Below are 26,278 nucleotides of genomic sequence, written 5' to 3'. Positions count from 1 at the left end.
TAAATTTTTGTTGCAGCGGATGCAAAAATCTGACTTGTATCTTCCTGCAGACTTCTGGAAAAATCAGTGAGCTAATCACTCAAGCAGGAAATTGTTTCGGGGGGGCATTCTGTGTACAGAACGCCTCCAGATAGCCATATTGCCTTGCATTTTACAGAAAATGACAGCCCTGCAGATTGAAAAGGAAAGTGGAGTTACCCTTTAAAGAAGTCCTTCTGGAGGTAGTGAAGAGAGACAATGTGGTAACAGCTTTGTAAGAGCTGAAATTGGTGGGAGACTCTGCGGCGGATGTGTCAGTAGACATCAATTGATGTTTTTCAAGAGCGGTGTTCCCCCGCATTCATGACAAGGAGGGCATTAAGGCTGAAGCCACTGTTGGTGGATCCTGCCTTAAAAATAATACTGGTGCAAGATACTAGACAATGGATCCAATCTATTTGGGAATAGACAGGATACAGCCATCTCAAGGGTGACAATAGCAGGTCAGGGTGAATATCATCTGACAAAAAAAAAACAGAAAAAATCTGAAAAGGTCCAGCATACAGGTGGCAACTCCCAAGTGGATACAAGGAGGCAAACTCCTACGGACCAGGAAAAAGATTATTAAAGGAACTGGAGAAGTACCCGGTCTTCATTGTTGAAGCCTTAAAAATCTAAGAAACCTTTCTTAGGAGAACAGTGGAAGTCCTTTTAAGGCTGCACGCATTCAGGGGGTGCCATTGTAAAGCTTTGCAAACACACCTGGATGGAAAATATTCAGCATCAGTGGGCAACATCAGCTAAATTGATGTGACATTGGTGGAAATTTAAGGGATGTCCACCTTTTTGATTTCTTCCTGCCAGCCAGGCTACCAGATTTGATGGAAAAGTGTAAAATTCTGGTCCAGTTTGTAGCTACATTCAATGAAAAATGAGCAACTGTAAAGGTTCCAAGTGCCCAGAGGAGATGAGGATTAGGTTCACCCCTCTTCCTAGCAAAAAAAAATCTAAATCAGGTAATCTGTGCACAGTGCTAAACTTGAAAAAACTCAACAAGCACAGAAAATTGGAGTAGTGTAAGATAGAGAAACTCCAATCAATTCTATTATTTATAAATCTGAGAGACTGGATGCTCTGTAGGTTTATCAGACACCTACTAACTTTTCCCAATCCATCCTAAACTCTACCAGTTTCAGTGCTTCCTAGGTCTGTACACCTCTCCTAGGGCATTCATAAAGTTCTTACTGTCTGCAATAGCGATGGAACAAAATTCAGTAGAACTTCCACAAGGGAAGATCCGTTCTCTGATAGAGAAAGTCATAGGTGATTTGGGAGCGAAGTCTCTTCCAGCAGAAAAGTGTTTAGGTATCCTTGGTTCTTTGTAACTGACCAATTGCTGTTTTCGAATGGAACATTATCACATCAGACCCCAGCCAGAAAGGTTGGGGGATGCATTTTCAAAGAGCAGGCTGCTCAAGGTTATGTGATGTTCAAAGTCCTTCTGTCATTCACTCCTTTTATGAGAGAAGCAAGAGTCGTACTGTGCCTATACAGCAGTGGAACAGTAGAATTATTAGGCTGTCAGTGGAACTTCCTGTATCAATAATTGCAATTATACCATTTTGGCTTAGGAGGCTCTAGTGTCTCTCCTATAGTTGAGCACTGAGTCACCACTGCCTCTGCCAGTTATGACGGATCTGCTCTCTCATGGCCAGTTTTGCCATCCAGCTCCAAGAGACTACTTTTGATGTCATGGAAGTTGAGAGGGGGAGGCTACCAAGTCAAGATTGCTCAATGCAGGTAGTGGCTACCTTGTGTCAAGCCAAAGAGGTCTCCATGAATAATACTTACTAGAGAATTTGGGTAAATTATGCAGATCTCACACAGCAAAAGCCTGGAGTCCTCTATTAACTAAACCAGCCAAGGTTCTGCAGTTCTTACAACTGGGACTGAACAGGGGCCTAGGTTCAAATATGATAACATTTCAGCCATGTCTACACTTACAGGGGTTTAAGGATTCCTTAACCCTTTAGTGATGCAATTCTTAAAAGGCTTGCATGATTATGGGATAGATTAATGAAACCACACAGCTTTAAGTCTCCTCATATCCCCATGGCTCCTCTAACCGCTAATCTGGACTTTACCCCGGACTAATAAAGTTTTAATTCGTATAGCTGATTGTTGTGATAATAGAGGGATCCTGACTAGAACTGCTCTAAGAGATAAATATCAACTTCCTAACTCTGAGTTTTACCGTCACATCCAAATTATGCACTTCTTGGAATCCCTGCAAATTATTTCTGACCTCTCTACTTAAATCTCAATGGAGTATTTGTGTGGGTCATACGATAAGCACACAGGCATGGTTCAAAAATGTATAGTATCCTGACCTCCAAACTCAGCAAAACGAATCTATTTGCAAAAATGGGAACAGGCTATCAATGTACGTGACATATGAAATTGATGAATGGTTTCAGATGGCACAACGTGCTTCACGATCATACATAAATACGGCATTGATAGAGGCTAATTATAAGGTGTTAATGAGGTGGTACATGGTTTCAGTGAGAATAGCAGCATATGTAGTGGGGGCTTCTTCTATGTGTTTCCGGGGATGTGGCATGCAGGGCACAGTACTGCACACGTGGTGGTGGTGCCCAAAGGTGAAACTCTTTTGGATCCAGATTTACAATTTTTTTTTATTGGCTAACGCAAATCAACCTGAGCAAGCCAACTATCCCGTTCAATCTGGTGAAACACAAACTTACATGGATCATGATAAACGAGTGCCTCTCGGCAACCCTCTTAGACGAAAGAGCTCAGTTTGATAAAACATGGGAAGCCTGGATCAGGTACACTATCTATCCGACCCTCTGTAATTTGAGGTAGCTCTGATAACGGAGTCTCATGGAGTGCACTCATCTCCTTCTGGGATTCTTCTCTTTCCTTTTACTACTACTCTCTTGTACTTTTCTTTCCTTCCACTTCCTCTCTCTTTCTTTTTTATTCTCTCTCATTTTCTGGATAATATTGTGGTTGGAGGGGATACCATGCCCCTTTGAAAACTTCAACACAGTTTCTTCTTTCCTCCTTTCGGACTCTGTTTTAGTTCTTCGGTTCTGGAGGTGGGATGGGGTACGTGATGTTCTGGATCGCCTTGGTGTCAGGTGACAGACAAATCACCAAGTGTATCTGGTATTTAAATGTATTCAGCTATAAAGTCCGCAATTGTGATGACTCAGTGTGAAAGATACCCTACTTGTAATATCACGTTTATACTGTCATGGACCCATGAAAATGTATGTTTTTACAATATGTATTGTTTCATTTTTTTTGTTAAAAACTCAATAAAAATCATTGAGAAGAAAAGGCTTGCGTGAAGTTATAGACCAGCCTGGAAACCATTGTTTCCGATGTGGTACATGCTTATAGTCCTCAACTCTATCAAGGCCTCATGTCTATCCTACAGAATTGACTACACTCTGCAATCTAACAATGAAGACCATATTTCTGGTTGCTACAACCTCTGTGAGAGGGGTGTCAGAGCTGCAGGCATTGTACTTAGGGAGCCTCACGTAACGTTCTTCCCAGACTGAACAGTTCTAAAACCCCAGACTGCTTTTTATCCATGGGGTATCTTTCTCCTTCCACTGTAACTAGGAAATCAATTTACCGTCTTTCTTGGTTAATTGAGAGAACCACATCCCCTAGATGTGGATCTAACTCTGATGACCTGCTTGGCAGCTACCTTTCCATTCAGGAAAGCTCAAATCTGTGCTTGGTTCTAGCATGGCTTAAGGCAGGGTAGGTCAGCATCAATACCTACAGTCATCTCCTAGATTGTTAAAACAATTAAAAGAGCCTACTCTTCGCAAGACACCCCTGTTCCGGAGGACTTAAGAGCATATTCAACCAGGGCAGTGCCAGCTCTGTGGGCAGAGCAGTGCTGAGTGTCTCCTGAGGGTATTTGCAAGTCAGCAATATGGTCCTCCTAGGACACCTTCATTACACTTTATTAGATGAAACCGACTCATGACAGTAAAATTTGGAAAAAGCATACTTACGCTACTGACCATTACAAAATTTTTCTTGCACCCTCACGTAAGGCGAGTTAATTCCCATTGTACGCTGCCATGATGCACCAGGAAAACAGAAAATTGTATACTCACCTTTCCATACTTTTCCTTTCCTGGTGCATCTTCATGGCAGCATAAAGATTCACGCCCAAATGGTGGGAGTTACAGAGAATGCTGTGAGCCAGGTCTGTCTTTGATTTATAGTTAACCAGTCCGATCAGTTTGTGGGGGCAGAGCCACATCCCATTGTATGCTGCCATGAAAATGTACCAGGAAAGGAAAATTACGGAAAGGTGAGTATACAATTTTCCGTTTTCTCTTCTGTGCACTTGATTCTAGGAGGGGAACTCATTTAGATGGTCGCTAAATTTTGTGACCATTAGTAAATTTGCATTAGTGTCTTGTTGACTGAGTGCTTTAGCAAATCTTTTCTCTGACTAAAAGTAGTCGGTAATGCACAGGTGTGACGCAATTTGCAGATTTTGTAAATCAACACCAATGTGATTGCCTGCATGTACTTAAAGAATTAGAACTAAATACGTGGAAACAAACATTTAAAACAGTGAAAAAAAATAATAAAAATGAAATAAAAAAATAATATTCTAGATGCCTTTTAACCTTCAGGTTGTTATACAAGTTAGTTGTTGTACTCCTCCCTATCCTAGAAAGTGATACAGGGTAACTCAAATGTAACACAGGGTGGATCCTCATTTTTTACATTATCTTTTTATTAATACATTTTTATATTTGTTGCTAGATATTTCACGATTCATTTTCATCATTTTATTTTAAGGTTTTTGATTTATTTCCATCCCAACAAAGTGGAGGGTATGACTATCGTATCAAGGACAAAAAAAATCGATGCAGATCTTTTAGGGATAGGACAGAGATACTATTTACTAGGTACTCTATCTACTCTACACGTCCAGGTTATTATGGTAACACAGATGTGGATGTACACAGCTTATTTGAGGTAAGAAAAACAATATCCAAAATATATAATGGTTAAAGGATAAGTGAAGTTGAACAGTACACTAGCCTTTCACTCCATTAGTCCTTCAATCTAATAACAATCTATGAAACAATCTAGAAATTGAAGGCTATTGCAAATCAACTTTAGTTACAGGACATGTTTACTTTAGTACAAAATAAGCCTGTTTAAACCTAAATGTACAAGCTGTTCTTAATTACTGTGAACTTTGTTTTTCCATGTTTGCTTTTCAATAAACTTTACGGCTGCCATCTGTATCAATCTTCACATGCCTCGATTGACATTTTCCTCCCAATTAAAGCGCTTGCACAGCCAATTCTTATGGCTTTCTATGGAAACAGAAACAGACAGGCAGAGGAAAGATTTTGGTTAAAGATGTGAAGATTGGGTCTGATGGTGGACTTGGGATGTAGAAAGTATATATCTAGGGAGGGGGAGTTACTTTAATTGTGAAGTGAGGCAAAAAAGATGGGTGCACTTATAATAGGACATCTCTCCAGGTTATACCATGTGAACAGGGCATATAGAAAACAATAGTTTTTACCTCTCTATATTATCATTTATACATTGTCAAAATGTTCTAAGAGAACCAAAAAAACAAAATGTTCTCTGTAACAGAGGTGATCAAATCAGTTTGATGTTACTTGGAGCACCAGAGGTTGGGTTCCTATAGGCTGCTAACCCCTAGCCTGACCCTCAAATAATTCACTGAGATGTACCTTTATGCTCATTATTCACACTAAAATGATAAAAATAATGTCCTCCAAGACCCTTAACCAGCCTATGAATATCCCTAGATATTAGGTTTTTGCTTGATACTGCTAATTTTCCAAACTGGGATGCCTGCAGGCACCTTTAGACTCTTCTTTGCTACCAACTCACAAAACTGCTCCTCTGGAATAAGGACAGTATTGGCAATACATACTGTATGAACAGATATGTGCATCTGTTGTTTTGTGAAGTCTCTACCTAGTGGAGATTCAAAAGTGATATACCATATAATCTTAAAGCTGAAACTTAATCCGAATAAGTTTTGCCTCCCCTGGTTCAACATGCTAATAAAATGTTAAAACCTTTCTGTTTTTCATTATATACCTTATTTAAGACCCAGTAATGTCCTCATTGAGTGTTTGTGCATCTCTATGCAATGCAGCCAGATTATGGCCAGTGGGAATAGCCAGCAGGGTGCTGCATATAGCTTCCTGAAAACATCACAGCACCCTGCCTCAGTTCTCCTTTATGAGCCCTTATCCCTGAATCGAGCAGGGGGATGGCTCTTTGGAAGAGTTATGCAAATGTCAAAATGCCTTTCTGGATGGGTGTCAGCCTGGAGGAGTGGGCATTCCTAGGCAGGTTGAATCTGCATGCAGACCACCTGAAATGAGGCCCATTTCCATGAACTGAAATTCAATGCATGAATGGGGCAAACGACAGTAAGGCGGAGGGAAGTTCTGGATGATGCTGGATGCCTTTCATCCAGGAAATGAATAGGGCTCTATATAACATGCTGCAGTTTCTAATGCACAATATGAGCTTCTCACAGTGTGCAGTGATATCAGAGTAAGCAATTGCTAGTTTCTAACTTGCTAGATTGTAACATATATATATTTTTTTAATAGTTAATATTTAATCAATAGTAGAAACTTGACTTGCCACCATGTGTCTGCAATATACCTGTATATGAGTGTAAATGTGAAAGCATCCAGGGAAGAACAGATAGTGATTCAGTGACAAAGCTGGAAGAAAGGGTATAAGGGTATAAAGCTAAACCATCAGGAAGTTAGACAGAGAATGGATGAAAAGGAGGAATGGGTGAAATAGAACTGTAATTGAGGTAAAAGATTACTTGGTAATATGACAGACTTCTCTAGAAGCACAGAAAACAATTAAAGTTACTGAATAGAAAAGATCTATCACAGAAGAAGCCTTTAATGCAAGAGCCAGCAGTGCTAATATCCAGATATCATTTTTTATAAAATAGGCAGAGCAAGATTTTCATGAAATGTAATTGACTCCAGGGTGCTGTTCATAATTTTATAGTTTTTAGGTACAGGCAATAATTGATAATGCTTGGCACGTAACATATTTTCCTAATGAAATCTAATTGTTTTTTTTTCTTTTATAAATTACAGGGGATAAGATTAAAAGTAATAACAAGTGCAGACATCATTAAACCTGTGAATTGCAACATGGATTTTCGAATGTATGAAAAGTCATTGAAAAGGCTCAGGACACCAGTTAGAGACCCATTTTTCAAAGAAGGGTGTAAGATTATAGAATAAAGCTGTTTATCTGACAAATATTTTCTTCACATTCAGGTTAGGTGTATTACTCGGGCTATAGCTGCCCATGCGGATCCTTTGGTGCCAGAAGATAAGAAGATCCCAGTACAGAACTTTCTTATCCCCTCACCTACTTGAACCAGCAATGCCTGAAGGACATTTAATAGCAAAAGGCCCACTTTTATTTAGGAATAATCAGCATTCCCTGTGTGTAAACCAGCCAAAAGCACTTTTACTTCATTGTGCACAAGAAGAGCTAAAGGAAGAATGTGGTTGACGTCGGTGCCTGTACAGTTTTCCTTCAGACACTTTGATAATAAATCTGTGAGGTTGGGTATATTCCAGCCTCTGTATAGCTTTTTATATGTTCTATACTGTGGATCCCAGAATCAAATTAATTTATTTACAAGGCTATCAAGACAGACAAGCCATGCACACCCCAGGCATCATTGGGGGAGAACATTGGTGTATTCAGGGTAGGACTGGGAACCTTTGACACAGGGATGAATACAACCAATTAGCTTTTCATGATAGGGAAATATTTCTAAGGTCTAGATAATGTGTGCTATGGCACCACATTTATTAATGGGCATAGTGAAAAGTGGGTGTTCAGAAAGGACATGGCTTATTGTGACACTGTTTTCACATCTACCAGAAATGACTTCCTTGGTAACGTTGGGTTACATGAAAATGAAGTGTTGAAAGTATTTCCTCTGGCAAAATCTCTGATTACAAGTCTAAACGGTGAGCAGGTAGACATTTAATGGCCACCATGCATTACTGACTGCAGATCTCTGATCAATGTCTGTATAGTAAAATCACTCCACCAGTGACCAGCTTACCATATAAAAATAATCCTGGCTCAGGTGCAAAGGGCCAGTTTACTGTCCTTCAGACTTTAGGAGGGCCGGACTGTGCTCAGTGGGAGTAAACAATGCTCAATCTTTGGTATTGGGGGGAGAAATAGTTGCCGCAAGAGCTAGATAAAGGCAAGCAGTTTGGATACCACTGATCTAGAACAAGCACGCAGTCAGTGATAAGTCTATCCCACATGCTTGTTCCTAGTTTGTGACTCACTAGGTAGTGATGCCAAGATAAGGATGACAGCCCTGAAGCCTGTATCTATTAAGTACAAGTCAGCAATGTTTCTACCCTCACAGGTTCTTTTTAAATCCCTTCCAGTTAAATTATCTCCTGTCAGTGTTAGCCTGTTCTGTCAAAGCCTCACCACATATGACCTTAAATATTGAAGGTTCTAAATAGACAGAGTTATTAGCAGCACTTTCCTTTTTTCCAGGGTAGGTTGTAAAGCTTAGAGAAGGACTCGGTTACCATGGATACAACAAACACTTTCCTTTCAGATATGTTTTATAATGTTTGGTCAGCTATGGTGCAAGGCATAGAGCATCACTTAGGACAATGGGCTGTGGGGAGGGAAAATATTCCTGTGGATTCCTGCAATGTCTGGTCACATTCTTTACTCAAAACTCTCAAAATATGTGTATACATGCATCACTGATGTACTTTTAAAACTGTTTTACTTTATCAGCTTTTTCTTTAGAAGAGAAAATGTCTGGAGCAATATTACCTGGAGAAAGCATGCCTAGCCTAAAAATAGAACAAGAGAAAGAAAAAGAGCCCATTCGAACGTATTTCCCTGAAACCTGGATATGGGAACTTCTGGCAGTAGGGTGAGTGTCAGTTTGCTCATCTGTGGACCTAATGCCCCGAGGTTTTCAAAGTTACGAAAATTCTCATGCGACAGAATACAACTTAGGAAGCGATGTAATGTGTTGTATTGTAATGTATGCTGTCTTGGTTTCCTAATTTTTTCAGACAAATATAGTACTTATTAAACGAAAATTGTACAATCTGATATCGTACAAGAGATTTTGTGCTTGTCTCTTTGGATATTGTTAGATAAACTGTCATGATCAGCTCTGGAAAGCGGTATACTAACGATAATAATGCATATTTTTGTCTGGTTTTTCCAATCGTGTGTACTAGGCATTACTCTTTGTACTGCTCCATCCATTAGCATTCTGGGTGCTGTTTTTGGCATAGAAGTCTGCTGTAGCATGCATACACTGCCATCTGGCTATTTAAAGTAATGATTAGCTTCTCTCTTGCTTTGGTGAACTATTCTAAAAAATAAAATTATCCATTACATAAATACTGGAATGTTAACCACTTGCCGACCGCCGCACGACTATCTACGTCGGCGGTCAGCCCCTCACAGGCAAACTAACGTAGGGCTACGTTGCTTGCTTGTGAGGGTCTAGGGAGCGAGCGCGCGCCCCCCGGGGCGCGCTCCCGCTCCCGCGTGGTCACGGACCCCCCCGCGCGTGTGACCAGCGGACCCGATGTCCGCCGGTCACTCGGCGATCGGCGGGGGAGAGGGAGAATGTCAGGCAGCTTGTGTAAACAAACTGCCTGTCATTCTCCTCGCTGCAAAGACACTGATAAAACGGATCTGGTATGTAGATCCGTTGATCAGTGTCCTTACAGCTAGAGCCACAGCCAATCACAGTAGAAACCACGCCCCTAGGGACACACACAGCCCCTCCCTTCCAAATAAAGTTAACCCCTTCACTACCAGTGTATTTTTACAGTAACAGTGCATATGTATAGCACTGATTACTGTAGAAATGTCACTGGTAACCCCAAAAGTGTCAAAAATGTCAGTCAAGGGTCCGATCTGTCCGCCGCAATGTCGCAGTACCACAAAAAAAATCGCAGATCGCCGCCATTACACGTTAAAAAAAAAAACAACAAAAATGACAAAAATCTTTCCCTTTGTTAGTAAACGCGATAACTTTTGCGCAAACCAATCAAAATACGCTTTTTGCGATTTTTTTTACCAAACATAGGTAGCATAAAATAAATTGGCCGAAAATTTTTAAAAATTTTGATTTTTACATTTTTTTTTGGGGGAATTTCATATAAAAAAATGTGAAAAATATTGCTATTTTTGCAAAATTGACGCTCTTTTTTTGTTTATAGCGCGTGATCAAAAAATCGCACAGGTGATCAAATACCACCAAAAGAAAGCTCTGTTTGTGGGAAAAAAAGGACGTCAAATTCGTTTAGGTACAGCGTCGCACGACCGCGCAATTGTGCGTTAAATTCACGCAGTGCCGAATCGCAAAATACCCCCTGGTCGGAATGGGGGTAAAATCTTCCGGGGCTTAAGTGGTTAAGCATTGTTATGTTAAATTCAAGAAATAAAATGTTTCACACCTTGAAGGTGTCAATATCACCCACTCGAGACCTTTCTGATACTCTTACAGACTATAAATACATTGCACGTGCAGACCCTTTCCAGTCTTTTCTGAAAGCAATTGAACAATCTGTTGTGCATTTGGCATATACAGTATAATAGAAAAATGCACCAATTTTATTAAACACGTCTTTTATCTTCTAAACAAAAAAAAAAAAAACACAATGCAGTAAACAGCATGCACTAATACACTTGCAATCCTATTAAGAAAATGGTACAGTGTTTTAATGAGCTACAAACACTTTGCAAACTGGAAGCATGTAAGGGCACAGTTTTTCTGGCATGTGTGGCTATGGCTGCTCACGAGTCTCATTTTAAATTAGCAAGACTCTTGAACCAGTTCTTCAGGACAGCAACAGCTGATCTGCTGTCAGATAACACTCAGTGAAGTTGCCTCATCACAGCAGACATGTTCTCCAACTCATGGGGAGGCACACTTTGGCATATTTACCTTAGGTGCTAGAGGACCTCACCTAGGCCTTTTGTCACATTTATTAGACGGATTTCCTCTGATCAAGTTTTAGGTTCACATTAAAGTATGTCTAAGCTCAAAAACAAAATGTAATGTATTGAACCTTATCAGTCAGTAGATGTGGTGGCTGCATTCATTTTCTTTTATTTTAGGCTTTTTATTTCCACTTGATGATCCTGCCATTATCATACTTTCTGTCCTATGGTGGCTATGCTCACTAATTACACTGTATCTATGGAGGAGCAATATTTTCACACTAGGCTATATTCTTTATATGGAATGTAATCACCTCCCATTTTCATTGCCTCTATACTATAGGGAGGAGTGGTTATGTAGTTCACAGAAGATATGGAAAGCTGATAGCAGTGTTTGAAATTTGCAGTTTAGTGCACAGAAAGGTAAAAGGACACTTGATTTCTGGCAGGGCCAACAGGCATTTTTCTTTATTTGCAGAAAATGTACTTGTTCTGAAGAAAACTAATGCAGCCACATAGAACAACTGGTATTTGCAATGTTACATTGCTGTTGTTACATTTAGACATATTTTATGAATCAGCTAATGTCTGGTAGAGTGTAGTTTAGCATGGAACAGTCAACTATTTAAATGTCAGTATAGGAATCAGGACATCTACTGTCATTAAAAAACGTTTGTATAATATGTTTAGACAGGCCAGTAAAAAAGGGCCATATAAGGATACAAAAATAAAAATTATAATCTTACAATATTAAAAATAAATGCATCATCATACTTAAATTTCTTTCCCCAGTGAGGTCCAGGTATATACAGTAATTGCAGACAAGTGATCCCTTTATGCAATATACGGCCAAAGGTTTGTAGACACCTGGCCATCAAACCTAAATAGGTTTGTTGGATGTCCCAATCCAAAACCATGGCATTATTGTGGAGTGCTCCCCACCCCCTTGTACCTGTAACAGCAAGATATTGGATTGTGCCTGTCAGCATTTGCACCCATTTAGACCTGATCACTAGGGTGTACCAATTCATGCACCTGTTTGAAGTGTCACCTTCACCATGTTAGATGCACAGGTATTCTATGCAGTCCTGTGCAGGCAGCCTGTTGAAATCAATGACAGCAGACCTGCATGGATCTCCAAGCGCATCCGGAGTGTACATACATGCAGGTCCGATACACGGATCTGAACACAGTCTGTTTGCTTGAAGCAACTGACTGCCTGCATCGATTTCAACAGGCTGCATATCCCTCTCAGACAGCATCGGTACACCTGTGTGAGTGAGGTCTAAGCTGGAAGTTTGAAAACTCTAAAAAAAAAAAAAAAAGTTTGCGAGGGCAGCTTCTGATGTTGAATAAAATCTTGCTCACAAAACCTGGTTCCAACCCATCCGAAAGGTGTTCAGCAAGGATCAGGTCAGGGCTCTGTGAAGGCCACTTAAGTTCCATTACACTAAGCTTGTCAAACCTTGTCTTTATGAACCTGGTTTTATGCACAGGGGCACAATCATGCTGGGAAAAAAAGACCTCCTCCAAACCATTGCTGCAAGGTTGGTAATGCACAATTGTGTAAAATGGCTTTGTGTGTTTCAGCATTAACAGTAAGCTATATTCTAAGCACCTAAACTCATTAATTTGAAAGGTTGTCCACATGCTTTTGGGCACATAGTAGATATGAAAGTCAAGTGTCCACAAACTTTTGAACATACAGTTTGTTTGAAGACAAGTGGAGTCAAATGATTCCTTTTTAAATCAAAGGAATCATTTGACTCCACTTGTGTTAAAGAAAAACTAATGGCAAATTGAATTTTTTATAGTTTTAGATAGAGTGGAGAAGGATTAGAACCCATGTCAGGTCTTTATTGCTGTCTGTGTACCTATTAGGGAGATTCATCCTCTTTTTGTCCTGTTGACCATTATAACTGAGAGCAAAAAAAAAAAAAAATGCTGTCACCAGAACAGGAATAGATGGTAAAACTTCTAATGGGGACACTAGTTCTTGAGACCCTGGTGATAACCAGGTATTCCCTCACTTTGGATAGATTTCCTCTCATTTCCTGTTTTGGCTGTGGATTAAGAAGTAAAAGAAATCTCTCCAATGGGCCACAGATGGCAAAAATACTGACAGGGGATGAACAGCCTTCCTCCTCAATTGAATTCCACTCTTATACACAGCTCACCTCCAACTAGCCTTTGGCACTGAGCATTGATCCTACCCCTTGTACAACTCGCACTGCATCTCCCATTGGGAATCCTTACAAAAACTATTCCACAAATGGTATTACACTCCATCCAGGCTGGCTGCCATATATCCTGCAGCTTCACCGCTATGCTGAAGAGGATGCAACACAATGGGAACTCTTCGTCATATTTGGTGGGAATGCCGATTATCAAGAAATACTGGCAAGACATTGCTTTCCTTGTCTCCTCCCTATGCAGCATATCCCACCCTTTGACCCCTCTGGATCTCCTCTTGGGTCTTTCAATCCCCACATGGCCCAACCAAACTAAAATTTTGGGGACCCACATCATAATAGCAGCCTGCCTAGCAGTGGAGAAATGTTGGAAATCACCAAGCCCCTCTACACCCACAGATGCCATCAGACTTCTAAATAATCACTTCCAGAGGGAATTTTCCTTTGCCAAAGCTAACTTGACCAATACATATTTCTACAAGAACTGGGCAGCATGGATCACCGAACACAGAAGCATAGCCCTCTAGGATTCGGGTGGGGGTAGGCCTCCTACCACTCGATTCCCTGCACCTCAAATCCACTCCTAAAGGCACGAACATTGCTTCTAAACTCTGGATACCTACCTTCATCACCAAAACGATAAATTCAATATGTACTCCACAATAGCATACTGGAGACCCCATCCAGCTACTTTCAAGACCGATACTCACATTTTATTTGGCTAACCAGTGATATGTCCTCACCATCATTAATAGCTCAATACTTTATGTTATGTAATGTCATGCTATATGACTTTGTGACTCGCTACCAGGGAACCCCCCCCCCAGGGTGATCAGACGTTTCTCCACCCGGGGGTGCCAATTGGCCATGCCCACATCCGGACACAGTTGGTTCCCACTAAGGGAGTCCGGATATCCGAGTGCCGTGGCTGGTGGTGCTCATGGAATTGGGATCTGTCTACCCACTTTGCTGGCATGACTTCACCCTTTTGCTTCTACAATGTTGAATTGAATATGTTAATTTATACTCACAATTACTCTGTGTACCGACGGGAAATATAAAATGTACTGTTTGAACATTTGAATATATGAAAATGTGAATTTTTTCATGTTTGTAATTATTCTTGAATTATTATGTTTGTAATTATTATTGAAAAACTTCAATTAAAAAAAAAAAGCATTAAAAAAAACTGATGGGTTATAATAGCAACCCAGCACTAATCTGTTATTTTATAATATCACATCTTTAAATTAATGTCTCTATTATACTGTAAACTCTCACACTGACTTACAAAATATTGCATTTCAAGAGGTATTTTGGAGATGAAAATGATTTAGTACCTTTTACTGTCAGAGAGAACTAAACACAGCCTATCAATTGCTTCTACAGCACACACTAGCATTAATAAGAAATGGAACACCCAAAAAAATAAGAAATTAATAGATGTAAAAATAGCTACACATATGTACTTGTGTGTACCTGTGTGTGTGATAGTATATATACACTCACTGGCCACTTTATTAAGTACACATATTCAATTGCTTGGTAACACAAATTGCTGATCAACCAATCACATGACAGCAACTCAATGCATTTAGGCATCTAGACACGGTGAAGACAACCTGCTGAATTTCAAACAGAGCATCAGAATAGGGAAGAAATGGGATTTAAGTAACTTTGAACATGGTATGGTTGTTGGTGCCAGATGGGCTGGTCTGAGTATTTCAAAAACTGCTGATCTACTGGGATTTTCACTCATAACAATATAAACACCTGAGAATGTTCACATGTGTTACTGTATAATGTGCATCAGTGCATGGTGCAACAATGTTGTGAAATGCATGTTCATTCATTTTTAACAGCATCCTAATTAACATACATTCACAACACAGGCACACCTAACCCCAGCACACTGCAATGCATAAAATGCAAATTACACACATTGTCATGTGGTGTGCTGGCAAAAAAGTAAGTCCAGAGCACTTTTTGGAAAGTAGACATACTTTAAAGACCCATAGAAAATTAATGGGCCTACACAACTCCATGCACATCCATGCATCACACATGAACACGCCATAAAACAAACACTATTGAATTAAGTGGTTTGCCTTTCAGATTTTAATGCTCAACTCCAAAGCAAGCAAAGTCATTTCTTGTATTAAGAAGGGCATGGACTTCAAAGAGAGAGAGAGATATAATTTTGGCCCTGCACAAATCATTAGAAAAACCTAATCTGGAATATGCAGTTCAGTTTTGGGCACCAGTTCTCGAAAAGGATATTGGGGAACAGGAGAAAGTGCAGAGAAGAGCAACCAAACTGATGAGAGGCATGGAGGAGCTCAGCTATGAGGAAAGATTAGATGAACTGAATTGATTCTCTCTTGAGAAGAGGAGATTAAGGGGGGATATGATCAACATGTATAAATACATAAGGGGTCCATATATAGTGAACTTGGTGTTGAGTTATTCACTTTAAGGTCATCACATAGTACAAGGGGGCTCTCTTTACGTCTAGGGGAAAAGATATTTTTTTTCTCCAAATAAGGAAAGGTTTTTACAGTAAGGGCTGTAAAAATGTTAAATAGTATCCCTCCAGACGCGCTTTTGGCCAGCTCAGTAGATTGTTTTAGGATTATTTCCTAGGTGTACATAATATAACTGGGTACTAATATTTATTGGTAAAGTTGATCCAGGGATCAGGAAGGAATTTTTCCCCTTGCTGTAGCAAATTGGATCATGCTTTGCTGGGGTTTTTCACCTTCCTCTTGATCAACTGTGGGTATAGGATTGTGTATATAGGATTGTATGGTTGTGTTTTCTTTGTTGTTTTTTATTGGTTGAGCTAGATGGACTTTTTTCGACCTGATTAACTATGTAACTTTGTAACTGGCTTTTCAGTTTATATTCTCTAAATACACTCAAGGCGCAAAAAAATCAAAAGTATTGCAAAGGTTTACAATTTTTGTAGCTACAGCCTGAGTAGGAAAACCTGTCCCCTGTAGTAGAACATGACCCATGTTCTCTGTGTGGAGGCAGTAGTTTCTCTGCAAAGATCCAGCATACCCTCTACTTTTTTTGCCAAGGGCCATTTGGATATTTATAAAATCATTCGGGGGCTGTACAAAATTATCAGCTTAAAAATGTGCCTGTTATATTTGGTCAAACATTTAATTAACTTACCCCTAATGTGATGGCTGGAACTGCTTCTCTTTGGTGAGGTGTGTGATGTCAGCTGGTATTGATGATGTTGCTATTCGCAACTGGTTTTCCAGGCCTGCGTCGGTCAGTCTGGAGCGCAGTTGACTATTTGCGGTGGTAATTTTTGAAAGAACTGCTGGTGGGTACTGCTGGCTGGTACTGCTGGTGGGTACAGTTGGCTGGTACTTCTGGCAGGTACTGCTGGTGGGTACATCTGGCTGGTACTGCTGGTGGTTACTGCTGGCTGGTACTGCTGGTGGGAAATGTTGGCTGCTACTGCTGGCTGATACTGCTGGCTGGTACTGCTGTGGGTACTGCTGGCTCAGGCTGGTACTGCTGGCTGGTACTGTGCTGTGGGTACTGCTGACTGGTACTGCTGTAGGTACTGCTGGCTCAGGCTGGTATTGCTATGGGTACTGCTGGCTGGTACTGCTGTGGGTACTGCTTTCTCAGGCTGGTACTGCTGGCTGGTACTGCTGGCTGGTACTGCTGTGGGTCCTGAGAAGGGCTGTAACAAAACCTCAACCCACACTGTACTTGTGGTCTTCGGTCAGTATACGGCTTCCTTGCAGTCATGAACATAGATATCAAATCCTAGCTGCCCCCATACAAAGCTAGCCAACAACTTAGCTTGTACTGGAATCTCTCTTTATTGAACAGTCACACAGAATTTATATACAGCATGGACCCCACCCCCCTCCTGATCAGATTACCACACACAGGTCAGGGGTTGCCTGATTACATTATCATATGCAGATGAAATTGTATACATAAATAGAATTAACATATCTAAATAACAACCAACACAAACAGTATACAATTTCCACTCAGCAACTAACAGAGGACAATGATTCAATCAACCTGAGCCAATTAACTAGCAGGCTTTCCGTTCTCGAGCTCCTGCAATACAATACACATTATTTCAATACACAAACAATAGACAAAGCCTGTCTCTGACATTGAAGGACATGGAACAGAAGCCAATGTGATTAGCTCTTTCAATGAACATGTTCAGAATCAAACAGGCATAGTCCTCACATATTTCTCAAGATACATGGCTGACAAATATTACTGTCCCACTTGAAGCAATCCAAACCATTAAGTATCTGTCTTTCACTCCCAGTAACAGTGAGTACCATCACAAGGGCTTTCCACTTTCCTCACTTTTTCAGAAAATTAATTTTAATTGTCATTTGTATCTTTATTTGGGGGGAGGGGCACTCACTTTCTTTTCTGTCTGACACCCATTTAATGAATGAGAAGTGGGAAAGTTTCCTATTTATGCAGTATGTCATTTTAATCTAGATGCAGTTAAGGGGCCTGTAGCAAAATTTTTTTTCAAAGTCATTGGAAGAAAGAATATGGCTACTTTAAGTAAATGTTTTGTTTACTCTCCAGCTTTTGACTGCTTTGGTAGTGTAACTTTATATTCTTGTTTTTCTCTGTCTTGTCTAGAGACTCTGGCAGTACTGATTTCCATCGTAAGACCCCAGACACCATCACAGACTGGAATGCCGGGGCCGTATGTTTGGGTCAGAGTGGATTTGGCCTGTCTTCTCCTGTCTCTCTTCAGGTCTTCCAGCCATTCTTTGTAGATCTCACCCTCCCGTATTTTGTAGTGAGAGGAGAAACATTTACTCTTAAAGCTTCTGTGTTTAACTATCTCAAACAGTGCATCAAGGTTAGTCAGACTGAAATAATGTGAATGTTATTAATTCAATTATTCTCAGACTTGCTTTCATTAAAGCTTTGACCATACAGGCTTCTACTTGAATATTATAATATAAGGAGCAATTTACAGAACTTTCAGCAAGCTTCAGCCCTGGTTCACACTGATGCAAATATGACGTGGTTCAGATGCGTTCCAGAATGCATAGATTTGCATGTCAAATGAAGTAACATGTATAATCTCACAGTGCAGCAGCAAAAAAATGTCCAAATCATAGGTGTCCAAAAAAGATAAATATATCCAAAAAGATAGAGAAGAATACCATTAAGACGTGAATACCATTGAGATGAATTATAAGTGCCTCTCGAGATGGTATACAACACCGGTTATAGCACATCGCTGTCAACCGGAGAAGTCAAACTTCTGTTGGAAGGGTTTGTCAGTTGGTGGGCACAATGATTCGTGTATGGTGGAAATGTCCCAAGATTTGGAAATATTAGTTAAGGATACAACAATTTATCAATCAAATCACGGGTGAGAATGTTAAGGATGATCCCTGGACATGCCTATTTCATAAAACAAATAGACCCCTAAAGCACTATAGAAACTCGATAGTTCCAAACCTGCCTAATGCTGCGAAGGGGACAATACCAAAAAGATGGCTTGAAATAGAAGCCCCTACTGTAGGGGAATGGTGTGGCAGAGTTGAATATATACACAATATGCAATATCTGTGTAGCAGAGATGAAGAGAAAGTTGACAGTTTTTCAAATAAGTGGAGAAAGTGGATAGACTTTAAAAAAACTAGAGACTATATGGAAAGACCAGCGGAGTTAGTAAGATTATGGTATGTCAGAGCTATATAGAAAAGATGGGCAGGATTGCAATGGTGGGCTGGGGTAAATGTAAGGGGGTTGGGGAGCAGAGGGAAGAGGGACTTGGGGGGGGGTTGTAATATAAGGAAATCTTGTTTTTTACTTCTGATGTTTGTAGAATTGACAAATTAATATTAAAAAAATTATAAATTAAAAATTATATAAAAAAAAAAAAAAAAAAAAGAGAGAGAGAAGAATACCAACACCGACTTCAGTGCAAAGATAAAAATTTTAAGCAGTATCACAGTGTAAACTTTAAAATCTACTTTCCAAATCCTGCTGACCCTCAAATTATAGGGTAGTCAACTGTGCCTTTAAGATATCTCCTTTACATAACCCACACTCTCAGATCCCAAATGCATATAGGTCTATCAACCCACAGTGGATGTCCTTGTTTTCAAATGGCAGAGAAAGAAGAATAAGCCCCAAGTCTCTTTACTGCCAGAAATGCGGAACACCTTGGGGATCATCCTCCTTTTTCTGCCATTTGAAAACAAGGACATCCACTGTGGATTGAGAGACCTATATGCATTTGGGATCTGAGAGTGTGTGATATGCAAAGGAGATATATGGTTTTCGTTAGTGCAATTCAAATTGGAAGGTTCTTAAAGGTAAGTGTACTAGTAGACCAAGTAAGACATCAAAGCGTCAAGATAGAAAACTTAAAGCAATATGCTTTGAAAACAGAAAATGCACAACAAGACAAATGAGGAATAAATGATCAGAAACTGAAGACAGTGTCTGTGACTGAACTGTAAGACATTGCCTAAAGGAAATGGGATTTACATACAGAAAAGCCAAACAAAAACCACCATTAACATCTAAGCAAAAAAAAACAAGGTTACAGTGGGCTAAAGAAAGCAATCATGGACTGTGGATGACTGGATGACAGTGATATTTAGTGATGAATCACAAATCTGCATTGAGCAGGGTGATGATGCTAGAATTTTTTCTTTGGTCCCGTTCCAATGAAATTTATGAGGACCACTGCCTGAAGAAAACATGCAAATTTCCACAATCATTGATGATATGGGGTTGCATGTCAGGTAAAGGTACAGGTGAGATGGCAGTCATTAAATCTTCAAAAAATGTTGAGATTTTGGACACTTTTCTTATTCCATCAATTGAAATGATGTTTGGTAATGATGACATCATTTTTTTAGGATGCAATCTGATGCAGATGTTTATTTTAGAACTGCAAAGTACATGGTGAATCCATAATTTTTTTCTCAGAATTGAGTGATTCCATATTTTTTTCCTCTGCTTGATCTGCAAAAACAGTTGCAATTGACAACAGTTTTCTTTCTTTTTTTTTTTTCTTTTTCTTTTTTAAGTGTTTTTTCAAGCCAGAAGGATGAAATGTTAAATGAAAAAAGTTTTGAGGCATGTCTTTGTTTAGTTTTGAATGAACATTTTACAAGAGTGGTGATTCCATACTTTTTGCCAGGGGTTGTAGGTCTTTTATTTGGTTTAATAAAGTCCCTGTGAGTATTTCTATTATAAACTGATTAACTGACAATCGTTATTTAGGTTGAACTCCAGGTGAGCAATTTAACAAATGAAATACACATACAAAACCCCATATTGTTAGTAAATTGCCAGATTTCCAGAAATAACTATCAGCTTTGGAGTATTAGTGAAGTCACCAATGTGTACAGTTTAGTTTACTATAGTTTTTTTAACATACCTTTTGTTGACAGATTCAAGTCACGCTGGGACCCACAAAGGAGTTAAAGCAGACACCTTGTACAGACTGTACCTACAGCAGCTGCCTGTGTGCAGATGAGAGCAAAACCTTCTACTGGAACCTGAAAGCCACCAAACTGGGTGAGAAGGAATTTTCCAATCCAATATTAGACGTTGATTGTTTTACCAGTATTGTTGATATGGAATGGGCAACAAATTCTACAGTGAACCATAAGTAAACAAGCATAAAGGTATTTATTTTCATTCAAATGAATCTACCAGGCATTCTACCCATGAGCAAGAAATGGTGGGGGATATTTATGGAGTGACAGACAATATTTTAGAATAGGATTTTGTGGACATTTTGGTTTCAGTGGGTTCCTGTAATTTTTTAAAAGTGTTTCCAATACTAATTACCATGCAATTAATGCTTGAGGTGATTGTAGCCGTATTAGTGCACTTGTGATAGAAACAACTGAGTACTGTCTGTGATACTTTTTTTATTTGCACCTACATACAATTTTTCAGGACAAGGTTTTGTAGTATGTCCCCTTCTTCAAGGTCCAATTAGTACGAATTCACAAAATTTTAGCAGAATGTTAAAAAGACAGATAGAGAGCTATAGACAGAGGATGAGCTTTAGACTGGGGGTTGACAGTTACAGAAAAACTGTTGGATAATGAGTAAGAAAACCAAGACTAAATTTAGGCCATTATCTTTTGTGTCAAATAGAAATATCATTCTTAGTTCAAAATTGTTCCTTTCCTGAATAGTTTTGAAATTCCCTTTAAGAACTAAGACATTGAGATCTCCCAGTGTGTGGTTCGGTTGTGAGAAATGATGTCCCACAGGTGTGCAGAACTCATCTTCTTTATGTTCTTTAATGGTGTATCTATGCAAATTCATCCTTGTTTGCAACTTCTGTCTTTTTTCACCAACATAAGATCCTTTGTTATATTTTTTGCATTGGATGAGGTACACCACACTACTTGAGGTGCAGTTGTATGATGCTATGATATTGAAGGTCCCTTTTGTGTGTGTGTGGCACTTTTAGATGGATTGATTCGGATGCACAGTTTGCAGTATTTTTTATTGCAGGATTTGCTTCCACTATTTGTGACTTCATAATCAGAATGAAGTTTCTACTTATTACTTTATATCTGAGGTTGGATGGTTGTCTGAATGCCCAATACTGGCTTGTGAACCACAAGTACAATGTACAATACTTCATTAACAAAATGATTGGGGATCCCCACATGGGTTACAGTTCAATTCCACTGGCAGGCACCCGCAATTCATAACCCTTTTTATTTACACATGATAATTTGTTAGCAAATTGTGCATGGTTTAACATGGGGGTTCCCTGGAACACCAGCCAGCCACTTTTAAAAATAAAACATTATTGTTTTTCATAAGTCAAGCAAACAAACAGCTTTCTTCAGCAAAAGTAAATGTAAACAGTACATCATTCTGTAAATATAAAAGGGCCCCAAACCAACCCAAAAAGAACCCAAAAAACCGTAACCAGGGACCTAGTTCACTAAGAATAAGGAGAAGAAATAGTAATTCTACATTTAATTATTCACAATTAAAGCAACTGAGATCTCAACTAGGTGAACAAGTGAACGGAAAAGTAGGAGCACAAATAGTCAAATATGCATTAGGAAATTCCAAATTGACATAGTCACGGTTCCATCACTGGCAATTACCAACGAGTTTCCTATATGAAACTGGACTGCAATATTTAGCTATGATTATGTGTGTACATGTATGCTAATAAATATGGGGTGTGCTCTACCTCCTGTGTGGCTATTTTTTTATTTTACAATTACAGTATTGTGCATAGCTTGTTTTCTTCTTTTGCTAACGAATGCTGTTCTGAATGATTATTACAGAGTAATGTCTGCTATTCCATGAGGTTACATGTATTTATTATTTACAGTTACATAGCTGTTATATGTTAATTTTTTTTTCATGTTACATTTATTTTTTAGGCAACTATAGAGTTCTCATTTTCTATGTTCTTTCTTTAATCATACTAAACTATTATGCAAGTCTAATGCCATATTGGCTTAGTGGTCTGCGCTCATGAGCAAAAAGCTCTTAGGTCATGAGTTCAAACCCTAACCATGCTAACACCCTGCATGTTCACTAGTTTGATTATTTTATTTCCACACAGTAATAATTTTGCGAAATAACATACCATAGCATGCAAATTACCATGCTGATGTGGCAATTAGGTGTTTGCTTATTTTCAGCATACTATGCTGCTTAAAGCAGGTGATACCATGGTTGGGATTTGAACCCATGGTGTGAGTCTTGCTAAGTAGGTGTGCTACCCACTTAAGCCATTGAGATGAGCACAAATGTGGTTATAAAATACAGTAGTACCATGATTAATGGATGAACATAGATCAAGAGAATCTATATTCCCCTAAAATACAAATGCAATATCGTTGCTAAATCGTCAAAAATTAGTAGATGTTACTTGTTTTGCTTCTTTTGCTGATATTTATATTATTATCATTGATGTAAGAGTTATATCTCTACTTTTATATATGTCAAAGTCTAATTCATTCAGTTCTATTTACATATGTTCATTCTGTAATCATGGTACTTCTTTATATTCTGGGTAATTCTCTATCGTCCGTCGAAAAGACGCAGCCTCATCTCCATGAGCTGAGTGGGTTTATGCTCCTCCCATCAGGCATAAAAAACATTTGAATACACACGCCCAGGGGGCTATCCCTCTCAGCATAAACCCCCACTGCATGACTCAGCACATCCGTTTGTTTCTGCCTAGAGAAGCAGTAAGAACTAGGTTTCCTGCTGTGACCCTGGTCTCAGTTTTTTATTCTTTTCAGAATATTTTCTTTTATTTCTCTTTACTTACTTGCTAGCTAGTGTTCAGGGAAGAATTTTCCTGGTGATCTACAAGCAACGATACCTGGCTGGGGCTTCATACTGGATAATCTAGATCCTTATGGTCTCCCCAGTCTGGCCTACGAGCGTGAGCAGGTTATAGCCACGACGGTGCCCCCTGGTCCGGAGGGGGACAAGCCAACGAGCAGATGCCTCAACGGGATGCATCGACCTGGACCGCCCTGAGTCGCAGCGTACCCATCAGCTGGCAGCACCCCCACTTCGGGTGGGAGGCAGTCTGCCTGGAGCAGAACCCACCCGGTCCATGGTATGGTGAGTAAATGTACCCCCCTTGCCCCCGCTGGCCTTGGGGGGATGTGGGCCCTCCCCTGGAAATAATGGGATTTGTGCCTCCCAAGAGATCCCCCTGGTCTGCCCGGTCCCCGGTTTTGTGTGTCCTTCCCTCTCCCTGCGGGGACTGTGTGTCTGGAGTGCTCCGGCATTCTGGGGGGGGGGGGGGAGGTAAAAGGATACCTTGGGCTTGCTTGTCCCTGTTGTTCCTGAGGCCTGTATGTGTCAGTCCCTAGCTGCATGGTAAGCCATGGGCGCCGCCATCTTAAGTGTGGGCAATGCATTTTTTCCCTATAGACTTGTATGGGGCAGCCATTTTCCCTGCGGCTTCCTATTACTTTGTATAGGTGTTCATCTTTGTGTAGCTGTGTTGCTATACTCAGCAGTACTTCCCTATCAGGCGACATCACTTCCTGTGTGGTCATTTCCTGCTGCAGTGCAGAGGTCACTTCCTGCTTTTCTCTCATGCTGGGATGGATTCTGGAGGAAGAGTGTCTGAGGTGGTAACGTAATTGGGGGGTCCTTGGGGGCATAATACACACCCTTTTTGATATCCGTTTGGGTTAAAGGGGTCCCTTGCAGAACGCTGCGCTTGGCGATGGATACCGCGATCGGCGCTCTTAAATTGACAGTATTCCATTTTTTTTGCGATTTGCATAATGGAGTCCCAAGCTGGAAAATCACCCTCAGACCCACTTTGCGCGACTCCCGGACAGTCTGGATCACAGTCGCTGGCCTCGATTTTAGCTGCACTGGAAAGCCTGGTGACTAAAGTTGATTTAGTCATGAAAAAGGTTGATAGCCGTAAATGATCACTGCCTTCTCCTTCTAGGAAGTTGTCCTCTGATTTAGAGGCTGATGGAGTCACCCTGGACGCCTCCCTACCTGAGGGGTCGCTGTCCTCGCAGCCAGATGGTGAAGAGGACCTGTTTTCTTCAGCTGCAGCGTGGAAGCCCTGATTATTTCAATAAGGGATACTTTAAAATTCGTTGATGAGCCCACACCGGCAGGGATGGGTTTGGCTTTTGGCTTCCAAAAGTCCCAGAAATCTGGCAAGGTTTTCCCTTGTCCTGACACCTTTCACAATATCGGTAATGACCAATAGCAGGAGGTTAAGCACATGTTAGTGGTGCCAAAACGCTTTAAACGCCGGTATCCTTTTGCTGAAAAGGTCTCCAAATGTTGGACGGTGCCACCTAGAGTGGATCATCCTGTTTCCAGATTGAACAAATCTACCCTTCTGTCTTTGGAGGATTCCCCAGTTTTTACAGATCCAGTGGACAGGCGGGTGGAATCCCTTTCCCACCATCTTCACTTGCTGGCGAGTTGCATTTTGAAACTGGTTTCGCAGATGGTGACGGAATGGATTAGGGGGTTGCAGGAGTCTTTGGACCCCGAGACTGTTCCACTGGAACTCAGTGGCAGATGGTGTATATGGGGTGCAGGGGCGCCGCCCCCCCCATCCATGCGTCTGGCCCCCTAATCTGCATGCAGGGCGCCGGACGCATGGAGCTTAATGGGGATTTTGTTTTTTACATCACCTGATTAGAGCCAGAGGCTCTAATAGGGCGATGCAAAGGGTGGAGCCGGGGCGCAGAGCACTGCGTCCCGAGCCCACCCATTATGTGACAATAGCGAATGAAAATTCGCTATTGCCACACCGATCCTCCTCCTGGCCAATCAGGAAGCGCGTCCGATACGCGCTCCCTGATTGGCCGCAAGGCAAACCCCTTGCCATTGGCCGAGGAGGACGCGGGAGCGGAAGGACTCATGGAGACGCGCCGGGGGACAGAGCGAGGAAAAGCTGCCGCCGCCGGGACTGAAGAGAAGCCACCGCCAAGTGCATTGGTCTGGGGGGAGCCCACACTGCATTGAAGCGGGCACACTGTGGCGCTCTGCAATGATTGTGGACAATGCTGTGGCGCTCTGCAATGATTGGGGACAATGCTGTGGTGCTCTGCAATGATTGGGGACAATGCTGTGGCGCTCTGCATTGATTGGGAACAATGCTGTGGCGCTCTGCAATGATTGGGGACAATGCTGTGGCGCTCTGCAATGATTGGGGACAATGCTGTGGCGCTCTGCATTGATTGGGGACAATGCTGTGGTGCTCTGCAATGATTGGGGACAATGCTGTGGTGCTCTGCATTGATTGGGGACAATGCTGTGGCGCTCTGCAATGATTGGGGACAATGCTGTGGCACTCTGCATTGATTGGGAACAATGCTGTGGCGCTCTGCAATGATTGGGGACAATGCTGTGGCGCTCTGCATTGATTGGGGACATGCTGTGGTGCTCTGCAATGATTGGGGACAATGCTGTGGCGCTCTGCAATGATTGGGGGGCATGCTGTGGCACTCTGCATTGATTGAGGGGCACGCTGTGGCGCT

At 40.8% G+C, this 26,278-nt stretch overlaps 1 protein-coding gene across 1 annotated transcript in view; it reads left to right on the top strand.

Moving 5' to 3' along the window:
- Nucleotides 1-26,278, top strand: part of LOC309564226 (alpha-2-macroglobulin-like) — a 289,760-nt gene that overhangs the window by 186,367 nt on the left and 77,115 nt on the right. Inside the window, exons 16-19 of the mRNA XM_082268853.1 lie at nt 4,849-4,960; nt 8,878-9,019; nt 17,901-18,126; nt 20,690-20,816. Of these exons, the coding sequence (XP_082124979.1) occupies nt 4,849-4,960; nt 8,878-9,019; nt 17,901-18,126; nt 20,690-20,816 (607 nt within the window). The remainder of the gene's footprint in view (nt 1-4,848; nt 4,961-8,877; nt 9,020-17,900; nt 18,127-20,689; nt 20,817-26,278) is intronic.

This window comes from Pelophylax lessonae (genome assembly GCF_965119305.1).
Source record: "Pelophylax lessonae genome assembly, chromosome: 9".
NCBI lineage: Eukaryota > Metazoa > Chordata > Amphibia > Anura > Ranidae > Pelophylax > Pelophylax lessonae.
This window is presented reverse-complemented; position numbering and strand designations above follow the sequence as displayed.